The following is a 15,829-nucleotide window of genomic DNA, read 5'->3' as shown; positions in this document are numbered from 1 at the left end:
TCCACCACTCTGATTGGTGATCCTTCCCTTGGAAGGAAGGATGCAGAGAAAATCTCACAAGAAAAAACCTCTTTTTCCCAATGATTCCCCTTCCACAAGTCTTTCTGCAGGGCATGAGCACCTGGTCCAGATCTATTAACTATTTTCCTCATTGCACATGCTTAATGACTCACTCATAACATTCTTTTTGCTATGCATATGGGCATGAGACAATTATCATGCCTCACTTGATCTGTTTAGGGTTAAATGGTTATATTTAAATGATAAGATGGGACTTCTGCTCACAGCATTTTATTTTTATTTGTAAGTGTCAATAACTTTTTGAAACCTTGTCAAAAGTAATTTTGAGATGTTCTTTTGCTTTGATGTAGCTGTCAGTCAGTAGCAGGAAATCAAAGCCTGTATTTTCTTTTCATCTGTTTGTATTTATATTTCAGTGGTATCAGTTAATATAAGGCAGCTCTGAGCATAATATACACATGAGGAGAGGTTTGATGAGGCAAAGTGTTAAATGTCATAACAGGTTTCTTTTCCTCCTGCAGGTATCCAGTTAGTTTGGTTGTCACATAAAAGAATGTGGCTTGAGCTGATCATTCTTTTAAAGTTTGGTAAGTGCAAATACTTTACACATGTCCAGGCTAAACCTTTTTGGTTAATATTGTGTAATTTACATATTTTCCCAGCCTTTCATTACATTGCTTCATCTTTCCCCTAGTGTTTTAAATGATTATTAAATTCTACTGAAATATAGTTCTGGTTAGACACAGGTGCAACACTACAATAACTCCTCTTTCCAGCACCTCCATTCCAAAGACCTGATTCAAAGTTCATTAAAGTCAAAGGGAACACTCCCATTGTATTCAATGGGCTTTGGGTCAAGCCCTAAAACAGGTAACCCATGCCTGCCAACAGTTGATAAATGTGAATCTGGGAAGCAAAGCAGGGCAGATTAATCAAACACTCCTATTGCTTGACCACTGAAAATGCTTGTAAGTAAGCTGCCTGTCTGTAATATATCCTAAGCCATAAACTGAAGTTTGACAGTTTCAGCGCTCCCTGCAAACACTCTTAATTGAGGCTATTCTGCTATTTCTAAAACTGCATTAATACTCTCTCTAGTTTCCCTTAGAATCCTAAATCACAATTTTTATCAGAATGGAGCCAAGCAGAGTTAAACAGTGATGCCTCCAAGGCTCCCATTCCTGTTCAATGTTTCAGGACAGAACTTGCCTAAAAGAGTAAAACCCTGCAAGGAAAATCATAGCTTACGGGGAGGAAAATATTGGAAGTCACGTTGGACAAAGCAAGCCATAAAGCTTTGTAATTATCTGATTCCTAATTATTTTCTGTTCCTAAACTTCCATCTTCTCCTGGAAAATGTGAGGCATGGAGACCAAAGCTAGGGGTTCAATTCAAACAATCTGACAAGCTAAGGAATCACTTACTTAGATTCCAGTCTCAGTTACACTGGTATAAATCTGGAGCAACTCAATTGAAATCAGCAGAGTTACTCCAGATTTATATTAATGTAAATGAGATCAGAATCTGGCCCTGTTTATGGAGTCACTTGTGATGTTATCAGTAATACTGCATCAATGCTTGCTATATCTACATATGAAGCACTATGCAACTGCCTGGCAGTTTCACATATTTATTGCACAATGTAATATTGATCAAAATTTTAGCACTGATGTGCAATACTTTAGTTACCGATTTATTTATAATGATCTGCAGCAGGTGTGTTCAGACTGGAAATAAGGCACACATTTTTAACAGGGAGGGTAATCAACCATTGGAACAACCTATGAAGGGTTGTGGTAGATTCTGCATCATTGGCAATGTTTAAATCAAGATGGGATGTTTTTCTAAAAGACATGCTCTATTTCAAACAGGACTTAGTTTGGGGAAGTTCCTATGGCCCATCTTATACAGGAGATCAGACAAATGGTCCATTCTGGTCTTGGAATCTATGAACCTATGAATTAGAGAAGTTATTTTGAATCCTGTCAAGCAGCTTTAACAAATGACAAAAGGAAAGTGTAGACAAAGGACAATTCAGGCAATGTTGCAGTGTAGCTGCTTTTCTCTGGAGCATATAGCTGAGCATGTCACACCATTACAGCTGTATTTGTCTTCTTTTGTGTTCAGTGCTGTTAAGTCTCCTGCATGCAGAGGATGACTGTGATAGTGGCTCCTGTCATCCAGCCATTGGAGATCTTCTGGTGGGTCGCAGTGAACAGTTAACAGCCTCATCAGTTTGTGGACTGACTGGCCCTCAGAAATACTGCATTATAGGCTACCTTGAGGTTGGTTTTTTCTTATTTATAAAATAACTGCACATTATAAGAAGATGCTTCTAGATATGTTTAAATAAATATCAGATGACAAGAAATATGCCTGGTGAAATTATATATTCTATTAGGGCAGGAAGACAGCTTGGTAGTAGCCTTCAGGGTGATGTTTATTTCTCAACATAAATGGCAATGCATCAGTGAGACATAAGAACATCAGAACGGCCATATTGGGTCAGACCAATGGTCCATCTAGCCCAGTATCCTGTCTTCTGACTGTGACCAATGCCAGGTGCCCCAGACGGAATGAACTGAACAGGCTATCAGCAAGTGATGCATCACCTGTCATCCACTCCTAGCTTCTGGCAGTGGGAGGCTAGGGATACCCAGAGTATAGAGTTGCATTCCTGACCATCTTGGCCAATAGCCATTAATGGAACTATCCTCCATGAATTCATCTAGTTCTTTTTTTAACCTCATTACAGTTAACATTCCCTGGTAACAAGCTCCACCGATTGACTGTTCAAGGAAGTACTGTGAAGAAGAACTCCTTTGGTTTGTTTTAAACTTGCTGCCTGTTAATTTCACTGGTGACCCCTAGTTCTTGTGTTATGTGAAGGAGTGAACAACAGTTCCCTATTCACTTTCAACACACTGTTCGTGATTGTATAGACCTCAATAATATCCCGTGACAAAGTTTCTCCTCTACCTTGGTGGGTCCTGCACTGATTGGTGGATTTATTCACCTCAGTGATCTTCCCTTCTTGTGGAACCCACAGTCTGGGTCAGCTCCTCCTGTGTCTGATCAGGAGTTGGGAAATTTGGGGGGAACCCGGGCCCACCCTCTTCTCTGGGTTTCAGCCCAGGGTCCTGTGGATCACAGCTGTCTACAGTGCCTCCTGTAACAGCTGCATGACAGCTACAACTCCCTGGGCTACTTCCCCATGGCCTCCTCCAAACACCTTCTTTATCCTCACCACAGGACCTTCCTCCTGGTGTCTGATAACACTTGTCCTCCTCAATCCTCCAGCCACGGCACACTCTTATTCTCAGCTCCTTGCCTTCTGCTCCCAGCTTCCTCACATCTCTTCTCCTCTGGCTCGCTCCCGTCCATGTGAAGTGAGCTCTTTTAACCCAGTGTGCCCTGATAGGCGCCTCCTTGATATGCTGCAGGTTTGATTCAACTGTAGCTACTCCACTTGTCCTTCTAGGAAGATACTATTAATTGGCCCCATGTGCCTTGATTACCTGGAGAACTGCCATTTGGTTCCAGGTCCTGAAGGGATTGGTTTAGACCTGGGGTAACATACCTGTTTCTGAGTACTTTACGTGTAGCGTCTGGCCTATGCCCTCAATCCCCCTTTAGTCATCTCTTTTCAAGCTGAAAATTTCTCCTGTCTTTTTAAACTCCATACCCTTTAAATCATTTTTTTTTTGCCCTTCTCTGTACCTGTTATTCATGGCTAGGTATTATCTCTTTTGAGATGGGCGATTCAGAACTGCTTGCAGTGTTTAAGGGTGGTCAAAGAATCCGATGTAACCTCGAATACGTAAGATCGACATCGCAACAGCACTTTAGTATTCCAGGTAGTCAACATATACGCGTCTCTCATCGCAGCTCGAGGTTAAACTCACAAGGTTGTACCGTGGCTTATATATAGTGGCATGATGATATTTTCTGTCTTCTATTATCTCATCCCTTTGTACTGATTCCCAACTCGTTCCTGTTAGTTGTTTGATGCTGCTGCACCTTGAGGCATGTGATTTCGCAGAGTAACTTCCACCAATGACTCCCAAGATCTTTTTGAGTTTAAATACGCAACTTAATGAGATGCATCATTTTGTTTGTATTGTTTGGAGATTATTTTTCTAATATGCTTACTTTGGCATTATCAACATTGAATTACATCTGCCATTTTGTTGCCCAGTCACACAGTTTTGTGAGATCCTTTTGTAGCTCTTTGCAGTCTGCTTGGGACTTAACTATCTTGAGTAGTTTTGTATCATCTGCAAATTTTGCCCCCTCTTTTTTGTTCACCACTTTTTTCCAGATCATTTATAAATATGTTGAACCGCACTGGTCCTAGTACAGATTCCTGGGGGACACCACTATTTACCTCCTTCCATTCTGAAAACTGACCATTTATTCCTACCCTTTGTATCCTGTCTTTTAACCAGTTACTGATCCATGAGAGGACCTTCCCTCTTATCCCATGACTGCTCAATGTATTCATAAATGAATACATGAATCTCCAGTGACACTTTGCTGCTGCTGTCCTCAAGTAGTTTTCCTGTAAAATGCCTCATAAAGGCAAACATTCACAGTATTTGTCAGTCTGATGGGCATTCATGCATGTAGAGAATGAAGTTTTGTAAGGCTGTGACTATGCTTCAAGTTGGAGGTGAGAATTCCAGTTCAAGGAGACATGCCCTCACTAGCTCTGATTGAGCCAGCCCATTAAAAATAGTGTAGCTGTGTCGGTGTGAGGGGCTAGCCACCCAAGTACATACCTATCCAAGATGCTAAGGATATATTTGAGGTGACTAACTCTTCCCATGGCTCGTGCCACCACAGCTATGCTCTACCTTTACTGAGTTAGCCTCGGTATGTCTTCTCGTGCTGGGAATTACACCTCCAGCCCAAAGGGTAGGTATAGTCCCAGTGGCAAGATTTTGTTTCTTGTGTACTGCACCTATAAATCTTTTAGGTGCCTAAATTCCTTTCAGGATCCAATCCTAACTCCTACTGATTTCAATTGAGTTAAGCACCTAAATACTTTCGGGGTTCTGGGCCTAAGAGTCTGCTGGATGCAGTTGCCATTTTATGTTCAGTTTAGGTGTAGCATGTTGCAGACGAGACACATACACAATGTGCTCTCTTATGTTGTTTTGTTGGGTAATTTAAAACAAAAAGTAATTAACTGAGCAACTATTCTTTGTGTATGAAAAATGTAACAGCATATGTATGCTCTTTGACTATGCAGGGAGGTTAGCCTGATTTCCCGGACAGTTCTGTGAATGTCAGAGAGGAATAGGAGCCAGCATGAGCAAACAGAGCACTCCCCCGAGAAAGCTTCTAAAACTGTCAGTTCTGACATTGCGACACATATATTTGAGATGTTATAATTCAGTTAGTTGTAATGAATTCAAAGCTGTTTGCACTAGAGGACCATACACTCATTATCTTGATAGATGCATCTTGTCCCCTTCCACATGGCTGCAGTGGGCCTTGCCTGCACTAAAATCAGTCTAGGTTTGCCACATAAGGGGCCAGATGGGTAGAAATGTGTGGAGGGAGTCTGCATCCTGTGCATGCCATGAAGCCCAGCTCTGAAGGGACCCACATCTCTGTGCAGTCGAGCTTAGGTGACAGGGAAGTGATGGATAGGGCTCTGCATATCCAACAGTCATTGCCTGTTATCAGACTTCCTACTAATATAAATGGGAGTTTCCCTGAGCAAGGACAGTTGGACATGGTCCCATGAAGTTAATAAATAATCATGAGAAAAAATATTTTTCACTAAATACCAGATGTGAACTGGAGAGGAAATGAATGAGATATTGCTCATTTTAGAGGTAAATTTAAAATTACTATTTATCACCTTCTGGTCGAGTGCTGTGACATGTTTAAAGTATAATATACTTCAGAACTAAGATAGTCAGATGGTACGTATCGATCTAGTGCTGGTCAACTTATTCATTGTAAATCAACAATCTGATGAATTTAACCACTTTTCCACTCTCAAATAGTTTGTGAATTAGTCCTATTTTCTGTGAATCTCTTCACTTTTTGTAATTATCCACCAAATAGTTTGAATGAACAATTCTCAGGCAACATGGTTATTCATGAACTATTCCCTATAACAATTTACTCTAATATATTTGTTTTGTGTGGCCTTAGATGCACATGTTGTTTACTGCGACTTTTTTAACCAGGAGATTGAGGAACGAGAAATAATGAATAGTGAATAATATTGTTTGCTCATGCCTACCCTTGATAATGTGAATATGGTATTGTTAAGATGAACAGCCATTCTTGAAACATTAGCACAATGATTTGTGTGATCTGACACTGGCTAAGTGTCATGTCCTCTCTAGTTATTATTTTGCTTAGAGGATAAGAGCCTACTACTGCTACCACCTAATGGGGTTATTCCTTCAGCTCAAAGAGTGGAGGCCTGTGATTTGGGGTCTTAACCCTATAAGATGCTGAGCACTCTGGCCCCAGTGCAGCAAAGGACTTCAGTATATGCGTAACTTAACATATGTGAATAGTCCCACTGGAGTCAATGAAGCTACTCACATGCTAAAATATTTTCTTTGCTGGAGTAAGGCCAGGATTTTTAACCAATGAGAGTCCTACATTCTTTTCCCACTGATGACCCATGTCAAGGGTTCTTACAAGAGAAAAGCTGTTATTTTAAATATTTGTGATTAGTGAGCATGGTACAACTGAGCACCTCAGTTAGAACCTGTCTCCAAGAAAGCTACACGAATGAGAACACCCGGGTGAACGTTGTTTTACATTGGCTTTCTTGTGATATTTCTGCTTATTATTAGTTTATTTTATTTCTGAAAGCATAACATTAACTGAAAAAATGATTGTCAACATTTGTATTTGATTAACAAAGATATTGCAGCAGGTGAACAGCAGAAAGTTACTAATTCCCATATCACTATTCCATATCATTAATCCATATCCTCATAATTTCTAATCCTGTATCATATTGCTTCAGAGGGAGGGGTAACCACAGCCCTGGAAAAGGACGTTGATTACATTCAGGGCCGGTGCAAGGGTGTTTTGCGCCCTAAGCAAAACTTCCACCTTGCGCCCCTCTCCGCCCTGAGGCACTCCCCCTGTGGTAGTTTACCCCATCTCCGCCTCCTCCCCGAGCACGCCGTCGCTGCTTCACTTCTCCCACCTCTCAGGCTTGCAGTGGGGGAGAAGTGAAGCAGCCACAGTGTGCTCGGGGAGGAGGCGGGGCAGGAGTGAGCTGGGGCGGGGAGTTCCCCTGCATGCCGCCCCCCCCCCACTTGCTGCTGGCGGCTTTCCCCGCGCTCCCCTGCCCCAGCTCCCTCCGCCTAAATGTTGGAGGCGACTGGGGTGGCCAAAGATCCGGCAGCCATGGTTGCCGCTGAAGAAAATGCTGCCCCCCCAAATCCTAGTGCCCTAGGCGACCACCTAGGTCGCCTAATAGGTTGCACCGGCCCTGATTACATTCCCTTCATGCATAGGACAGGGAGTGGAAGGGAATGGGGAAGAACCAAGGCTCGGACAATCCCCACCCCCATGACTTCTCAAATCTCTTCTTAAAACCCATTTTGTCCCCACAATCATTGCTAACACGTTGTACTCCCCAGTTATCTCTCCACGCCCTCATTTGCTGTAACCAGTATCTCTTCTGCTGTTTCCTCTAAGGTTTTCTCTCCTTAAATTGTTAATTCTATGAAGCAGAGAGTATGACTTTGTTTTGTAAAGTGTCAGGTACACTGACAATGTTCTATAAATAGTTAGTACTAATAACCTCTGTGTGTCTCAGTTTCGTCATCTGTAAAATGAAGATACTAATACTTCCATACGCAGGGCTGTTGTGAGGTTCAGTCTGAGGCCATCAAATGGAAGATGCAAAATGCTAAGTGCCCTTATTAATAACATAAAGGAGGGCAGATGAATAAAGATTGTTATTGAAATTAGAATACATTGTTTCAGCAATAGCATTTTGGGACTGCATGCTCTGTGTGTGTTCTCTGATTTTGTGTGCATAATTGGCAGCTTGCTGAAACATCGTTAGAAATAATGTTATGATACTGTTCTAATGAAAATCCAGAGTAACAGAGGGAAGAGAATAGGCTCCAATCCAACAAAGATTTATGCAAGTGATTAACTTCAAACACTTTAAGAAATCCCATTGAAGTCTTGATATGAACATTTTATTGAAAATTCTGATTCAAGATTTAAAACACAGCTTGATATTTATGTTCAGAAAGAGAGCACTGTATATATTTTAGTCTTGCTTATAAAGTGTGATTGTATGTTTCTAGACTGCATGCTGATGTAAAATATGTGATTTTAAAATATTATTCTATTTAGCATGTATACAAATTTTACAAGGAAAAGAAGAAAATGTGCTATTGGAGAAGGTGTAAAACTGCAAATTTCAGAGATTAATGTAACCTGGCAGATTTTGCTATGTAAGACAAGCATATGCTTGTCATGTAGGGAGCAAAAATCTACCAGGCAAGGTCAAAGGAAGCAAAGTCAGTATCATATTATACATGTCCATACAAACCTGAGGCTTGGTGATCTCCACCCCTACTAAGCATTTTTGTAGCTTTAACTTTCTATAAAAATAGCATTTTAAAATGAAATGTGTGGGATATTTTTTCTATTTATATATACACACATTCAGGGTCAGACAGACTGTAGTAATGGTTGCATATAATATAAATATATTAGTGTTTACAATCCATGAAATAATTATATACGTTACATACATAAGTCTATATATTCTGTACAATATTAACTAATTCCCCAGGGATTATACCCTTTAAAAACATGCAAACATTTTATATACAACATAAGAACATAAGTGAGTAGAACACCCAGCCTTCCACAAGCAGGATAAAGAAAAAGGATCACCTGGCCTCCTCCTGAGGTTGCTAGCCAGCTTCATAATGGCATAAATGAGTTACTTGTATTTGATGTCTTAATAGCAATCTGCAGCCAAGGATGAATCTGTTCAGATATCTGTGAATCAATTTAATTTTTAAAAACATATTCTAATTTTTAGTAATAGTTTAATAGGTACTCCTTCCAAGAGCCTCCCCAACCTTACGAGCCCAAATCCTTCCCCAGTCCTCCCTCCATAATTTCATTATGCTCTCTCTCACACTGCCGTTGCTGAAAAAATTATGCACCAGTAACAAAACAGATAAATGAGTTTTTAATTTTCTAATAAAGTTCGCCCTCGACAACTCCCTGCCCGCGAAACAAGCTCCTCCTGACATCAGTACCAAACACCATCATAAATTCATTGAGATTTTCCTTTTAAGCTCTCCCTCCTCAGAAAAAGCTGAAGGAAACAAGTATTCTTCTGGCATGCCTTGACAGTCCCCAAATTTGAGTTCTGACTAACAAAGCCCCCATCCTACACTATACACATGTGTTTTTTGTGCACATGAGACAGCCCATTGGGTTCAGTGAGATTACTCACATGTAAAGTTAAATGTGTGCATGAGTGTTGGCAGGATCAGGTCCCAAGAGACAGGCCCCAATCCTGAAAACACTGAGCCATGTGCTTATCTACTGGATAATGGGGCCAGAGATTGCACTGATAGTTTGTCTTGCTTATTCTGTTTTTTAGGGTGAAGAGAAATGCTTCCTTTGTGATTCCAGATACCCATATAGTCCCTATACCCATCCCAACAGTCACCCAATTGAAAATGTTATCACAACTTTTGAGCCAGACCGGAAAAAGAAGTGGTGGCAGTCAGAAAATGGTAGGTTACAGTCAAGTAATGTTTCTTAACTTGGCTAGTTTAGCTTATTCTAATCAATATTTGCAATCATCTCTTTATGAAACTATAAGACAATTTGGCAGGGGTTCTCAACCATTTTCTTTCTGAGGCCCCCCTGCCCCAACATGCTAAATAAACTCCAGGGCCCAAGAGAGGGGGTGCGGCCCAGGGCTTTGGCCATGGGGAGGGTTTGGGCCTTCAGCCATGGGGTTGGAGGGGCTCAAGGCTTCTTCCCCATGGAGTGGCAGGGCTGTGGGCTCAGGGCTTCAGCCATGGGGTACCAGGGCTAGCGCTGCTACCCCACAGGCACAGGTGGTGGGTATAATAGGCCAGGGAAGGCTAAATCTCCCATGTGCAGCTGTCGCTGCCCTGCCAGTGAACACCTGGGCTGTGGTAGCCCCACTCCACCTCTTCCCGTCCTTGCTCCGCCCCTTCCTGGAGGCCCCCCCTGCCTGCCTGAATCCCTCCTCTCCTCCACTTCCCCTCCCCCTCGCCCTGTCCCACCTCTCTTCTACCCCCCCGCCCCCATGAGAACCACCCAACCCGCTGCTTGCCGCATCATGGCAGGCAGTGGGGGCCTCACAGGGAAGGGGGTGTAGAGGAGAGGAGGGACACAGTGAGTGGCGGGCCATGGGGACCTTGCAGGGGGGTGGTTGAAGGCGAGGAGAGAGTGAGTGGCAGGGGCCTTGTGGGGGATGGGGGAAGAGAGGAAGGATGTGGCAAGCTGCAGGTGATGGGGCCTCACAGGGGCGGAGGGGAAGGAGAGGAGGAATGCAGCAGTGTGGGGACCAGGCAGGGAAGGGACTGAGCAGGAGCGGGGGTGGGACCTGGGGTGGAGTGTGGGTAGGACTGCGGGTGGAAGAAGAGGGACAAGGAGAGCTAACCTCCCCCAGGGGATGCCTCACCTGCTGCCCATGCCCACGGGCTGCCAGGTTCCTGCCCCATGGGGCACCAAGGCTTGAGGCTCTTTAAGCCCGTGGCAGGGAGGGCAGTGCTTGGAGCTTCTGCAAGTTCAACCCTGCATCTGGGGAGACTCAGGACTTCTGCTGTGGGGTGCCAGGGCTTGGAGTGCCGAGCTTTCTGCCCTGGGCACATCCCTTCTAAAGCCAGCCCTGCTTTGTGAACCCCTAAAACCAGCTCACGGCTCCCCAGGGGCTGTGGAGCTCTGGTTGAGAACCGCTGCTAATGCCACATGGTGCTTTGCCCTGTCATAGGGCCTGACAACTAGCATGAATATTCATGCAAATACCCAGCCTTCCATGCCCAAATCTAAATTCCTCCTCCGCATAATGTTGGGGTGCACTTTTTCTATAAGATAGAGTATCCGTACATATTAATGCCAATTAGCTCATTCTCAAACCTGCTACTTCTTGTCCAAACTGGTTTACGGTGGTTACTTCCATGTTCCTGCTGTGTTCCCTATGGTCACCATCTACTATTAAGTTACGACTCTTACTCTGAGGCCTGTTATTAGTGCAGCGCCTTGTGGAAGTAGTTATGCTAATGGCTATGTTTTAGGTGAGAAAAGGGCAGGTCTAAGACAGTAACCTCTGATTACAAATTCTGTGCTCTCATATGGAAGGACAAACAAGTAAACACAAAGAATACAGCACACCAAAGAATTCTGTTAGATGGCGGTTTTGGAGAGGGTTTTAGCAATCTGGTTATTAGACAGTTGGACCACAAAAACCTATAGGAATTATTAAGGAATGAGTGATGAAAAATTGTTCTTCTTAACCTCTGAGAATAGGACAAGAAGCAATGGGCTTAAATTGCAGCAAGGGAGGTTTAGGTTGGACATTAGGAAAATCTTCCTAACTGTCACAGTGGTTAAGCACTGGAATAAATTGCCTAGGGAGGTTGTGAAATCTCCATCATTGGGGATTTTTAAGAGCAGGTTGGATAAAAACCTGTCAGGGATGGTCTAGATAACACTTAACCCTGCCTTGAGTGCAAGGGACTGGACTAGATGACCTCTTGAGGTCCCTTCCAGTTCTATGATTTTATGATGTGGGTTGTTAATATTAAGAGGCATGATTGTGGACCCCAGATATGCCTCATATTGATGAGGGGTACGTATTAATCTGTTACAGTCACAGAAGATTATCAAATATGGTTGGGTTTTCAAAAAATTAAACAAAGAAAGAATATAAAAGATCCAGTTTAGTTCCCTAATTTTGGAGTTCATCAGTTTCCCAAGACAGCGTAAACTGAATCAGCTCTCTCTTCAAATGGGCTGCACTTACTTTTCCTTCCCATCTTTGTTTTGAATGTTCTTCACAATATAAGATTGTAAGTATGAAAATGCAGGAAACCACTTTATTGTACTGATCTTATTTTTATACTTGTACAGACTGATTTTTCTATTATTTCAATTATATTTGTCTACGTTAACTAAAGATTCTGTGTCTGCTTCACCAAATTTTATCTTCTTAATTAACTCCAAGTAGCCACCTGAAAAAGAACCTGTTATCTGTGACAAATGTATGTTTCATCCCAATAAATAATTATGTGTAATAATTAATTAGGCTACAGTGCCATCACAAACAGGAGTGATGAAGCACATAGCAGAGACCCTGTGGCAGGGGTGGTAGTGGGGGGCCTTGCGGGGGCTATAGCCACCCCAAAATTTACCTTAGTCCCCTTGTAGCCACCCCATAACAGCTGCCACTCTCCAGCCGCCCAGTTCTGAAGGCAGAGCAGTGAGAGTGGTGGCTGCTGGCCAGGCATCCAGCTAAGAGACTCAAAAACTAAAGGAAAAACTCAGAAGAAGTAGAAGAAACAGCAGAATAATGCTAACCAGTGGTTCTCAACCTTATTCTTTCCAAGTCCCTCCCACACCCAACATGCTATAAAAACTCCAGGGCCTGGAGGGTGGGCCTCAGGGTTTCAGTTGCAGGATACCGGGGCTCAGGGCTTCTGCCCGAGGTGTGCTGAGTTCCTGGGCAATGGGGTACCATGGCTTGAGGCTTTAGCTCTGGTGGTAGGGGGCTCAGAGCTTCTACCCCACAGGGCAGAGGGCCTCAGGGCTTCGGGCTTCAGCCCTGCAGTTGCGGGGGGGGTCGGGGTTTCAGGGCCCTGGGGCTCAAGGCTTCTGCCATGGGGTGCCAGGGCTAGGGGGATCCAAGCTTTCTGCCTGGGCCCCAGCCAGTCTAAATCCAGCCCTGCTTCATGACCCCCTGAAACCAGCTCACAGATCCCCCAGGGGCCACTGAACCCCCCATTTGAGAACTGCTGCAATATGATACATTCTCTTTCTCTCTGATTTATAATGTTGGAGCAAAGATTTACAATGATTTAGATCTGATCATTTGTAACTACACAGGATTCAGAAGCATTTGATAAAAAGAATTAACTTATCTATAGAGAAATTGTAAGCACGATCCCTTGAATCAACTTATTTACAACAGCTGAATCAAAGGAACTACAGCAGGATTGAATTATCTACCACAGAAATATATTTTTTCATATAGTATCTACTTTTAATTTAAATCTGTTTTTGTGATAAAACCTACAGCTGCATAACCCACGATAGCAGGTTGTGTACCCGTAGAAAAGACAAGTAATTTTACGTTACTGATCTTCACTGTTTTTAAATTCCTTTTCAGGCATTGACCATGTTAGCATTAGACTGGACCTAGAAACCTTATTCAAGTTCAGCCATCTTATACTGACTTTTAAGGTACTCTGTTTAGATATTTTACTTGAGCCTTCACATAGCTTTATGTAAAGAACATCATGGTTGCAAAGTCAAGCACTCAAAAGTTAAGAATTATAGAATTAAGGTTGTCTCTGCAACATTAATTTGGCCCTTCTGTGTGTATGCTTTATGTTATAGTCTTTACATGGTCACATACTAATTTTCCCAAAAGACCCCTACTTGGTTCTCTTAAAATTGCTTATTCACCATTGTTCCCAGTTTTGGGTAGTAGTAGTGATTCATTTTTGCTGAGAGAACTCAGTTGATGAACCCTATTTCTTAGGTGCTTCAGTTCATACTTCGCCAGTGTATTTCAGAAAATCAAGTATCTCAAATATTTGACTGGGGAATTAATCCTGCAAGCCTGCATGCTTGGAATTGTCATCAGCTGTTACTGGAGTTCCATGTGCAGAGGGCTTGTAGGTTCAGACCTTAGGGCTTGAAAGCAACATAAACTAAACTGGAAAAGGCATTATGAAGGAGTGTTTGCCAGAAAACTTCCCCTTGTAGAAAGAAACCATTCTATTTCGAGTATATCTACACTGCATACTCATACTCATGTGAACTTTGATATAGCTTGAGTAACAATAGAAGTGAAGCCATAGCAGCACAGGCAGCTGCTTAAGTGTGGGCCCAGGGTCCTGGGTAGCTGTTGCTAGGTCAAAGCTAGCTCGGGTACGTCTCTATGTGCTATACTCAGTGGTGAGCTGGAGCCGGTTCGCAGGAACAGGTTGTTAAATTTAGAAACCCTTTTAGAACCAGTTGTCCTCCATAGGCCGCTCCCCCGAGCACATTATCCAAAAGTGGCGCCTTAGGTGCTCCAGCTCCCCGCTCCACCTCTGCTTCCTCCCCTGAATGCTCCGCCCTGCTTCTCCCACTCCCCCTCGCTTCCCAGGAATCAGCTGTTCACGCGGGAAGCCTGGGAGGGCAGAGAAGCGATGTGCCGGCTTCGCATTCAGGCCCAGCGAGGTGGAGACGGAGCTGAGGTGAGCTGGGGCAGGGAGGCCGCCCGTGCCGCAGCAGGTAACCTGGGGGTGCGTGTGTGCAGGGGAACCACTCCCTGCCCCAGCTCACCTCCACTTCGCCTCCACATCCCAGGCTTCCCACGCGAACAGCTGATTCGCGGGAAGCGGGGGGGCTGGGAGTTCAGCCTGAACTGGTGCTCCAGGCTCTGCGCAGCGGCGGCATGGCCCAGCTCCAGTCAAGCAGCATGGCTGTAGCACCACCAGCCACCTCCAGGCAGCGCAGTAAGGGGGCAGGGAGCAGGGACAGGGAGTTGGATACAGGGCAGGGGGGTGGGAGCTGAATAGAGATTGGGGCGGTCAGAGGGCGGAGAACAGGGGGGTTGAATTGGGGCAAGGGTCCCGGGGGAGCAGTCAGGAAGGAGGGGGGGATTGGATGGGGCAGGGATTCCAGGGACAGTCAGGGGACACGCAGAAGAGGTGGTTAGATGGGGCAGGGGTCCCGGGGGGCCATCAGGAATGAAAGGACGGGTTGGATGGGGTGACGGGGTGCAGTCAGGGGACAGGGAAGGGGGGTGGATGGGGCAGGAGTCCTGGGGGGCATCAAGGAACACAGGGGGTTGGATGGAGCAGGAGTGCTGGGGGGCGGGAGCGGGCCACGACCCTCTTGTGGGATCAGGAGGGAACCAGTTGTTAAGATTTTGGCAGCTCATCACTGGCTACACTCACACTTCCCATTTGCAGTGTAGACATACCCTTAGTTCTAGTCAAAACTTGTTCCAAAAGTCTAATTAAAGAATTATTGCAACAATGTTTCTTCCAGACATTTCGGCCTGCGGCAATGTTGGTTGAGCGCTCCACAGACCATGGTCACACCTGGAAAATATTTAGATATTTTGCACAAAACTGTGCTGAATCTTTCCCCAGCATCCCTTCTGGTCCAGCAAAAGGAGTGGGAGATATTGTTTGTGATCCAAGATATTCAGATATTGAGCCATCCACTGAAGGCCAGGTATTTCTTAGTGTTTGTGCTTTTTTTATCTCAAATTACACTGATTTTCTTCTCGTGCCAATGAGAGATCAGCGAGCCAGTTTGTATCCCATGTCTGATTCTCCTCACACACTGGTTTTACAAGGGGAAATGCCTGCAATGGATTACACTGAGAAGAAAATCAAGACCACTCAGTTTTATTTTGAATTTCGGGTTCAAATGAACACATACAGAAACTCATCCAAAACTATGTCGTTTCTCCAGGTTTCCACTCTAAACCATAAGTCCCTCCCCACAACAGGACTTCACTCCCCCTAAACTTTGGCTATTCTCTGTGCAGAAGCCTATTCTCTGATATCTGCAGGTG

General features: G+C 44.0%; 1 protein-coding gene across 1 annotated transcript in view; it reads left to right on the top strand.

Moving 5' to 3' along the window:
* Positions 1-574: 574 nt before the first annotated feature.
* LAMB4 (laminin subunit beta 4) overlaps positions 575-15,829 on the top strand; it is a 76,061-nt gene continuing 60,806 nt past the window's right edge. Inside the window, exons 1-5 of the mRNA XM_032803993.1 lie at positions 575-608; positions 2,149-2,306; positions 9,656-9,791; positions 13,418-13,491; positions 15,295-15,483. Of these exons, the coding sequence (XP_032659884.1) occupies positions 575-608; positions 2,149-2,306; positions 9,656-9,791; positions 13,418-13,491; positions 15,295-15,483 (591 nt within the window). The remainder of the gene's footprint in view (positions 609-2,148; positions 2,307-9,655; positions 9,792-13,417; positions 13,492-15,294; positions 15,484-15,829) is intronic.

Source organism: Chelonoidis abingdonii, chromosome 1 (genome assembly GCF_003597395.2).
Source record: "Chelonoidis abingdonii isolate Lonesome George chromosome 1, CheloAbing_2.0, whole genome shotgun sequence".
Taxonomy (NCBI): domain Eukaryota; kingdom Metazoa; phylum Chordata; order Testudines; family Testudinidae; genus Chelonoidis; species Chelonoidis abingdonii.
The sequence above is the reverse complement of the archived record's forward strand: the minus strand, read 5'-3'. Positions and strand labels throughout refer to the sequence as shown.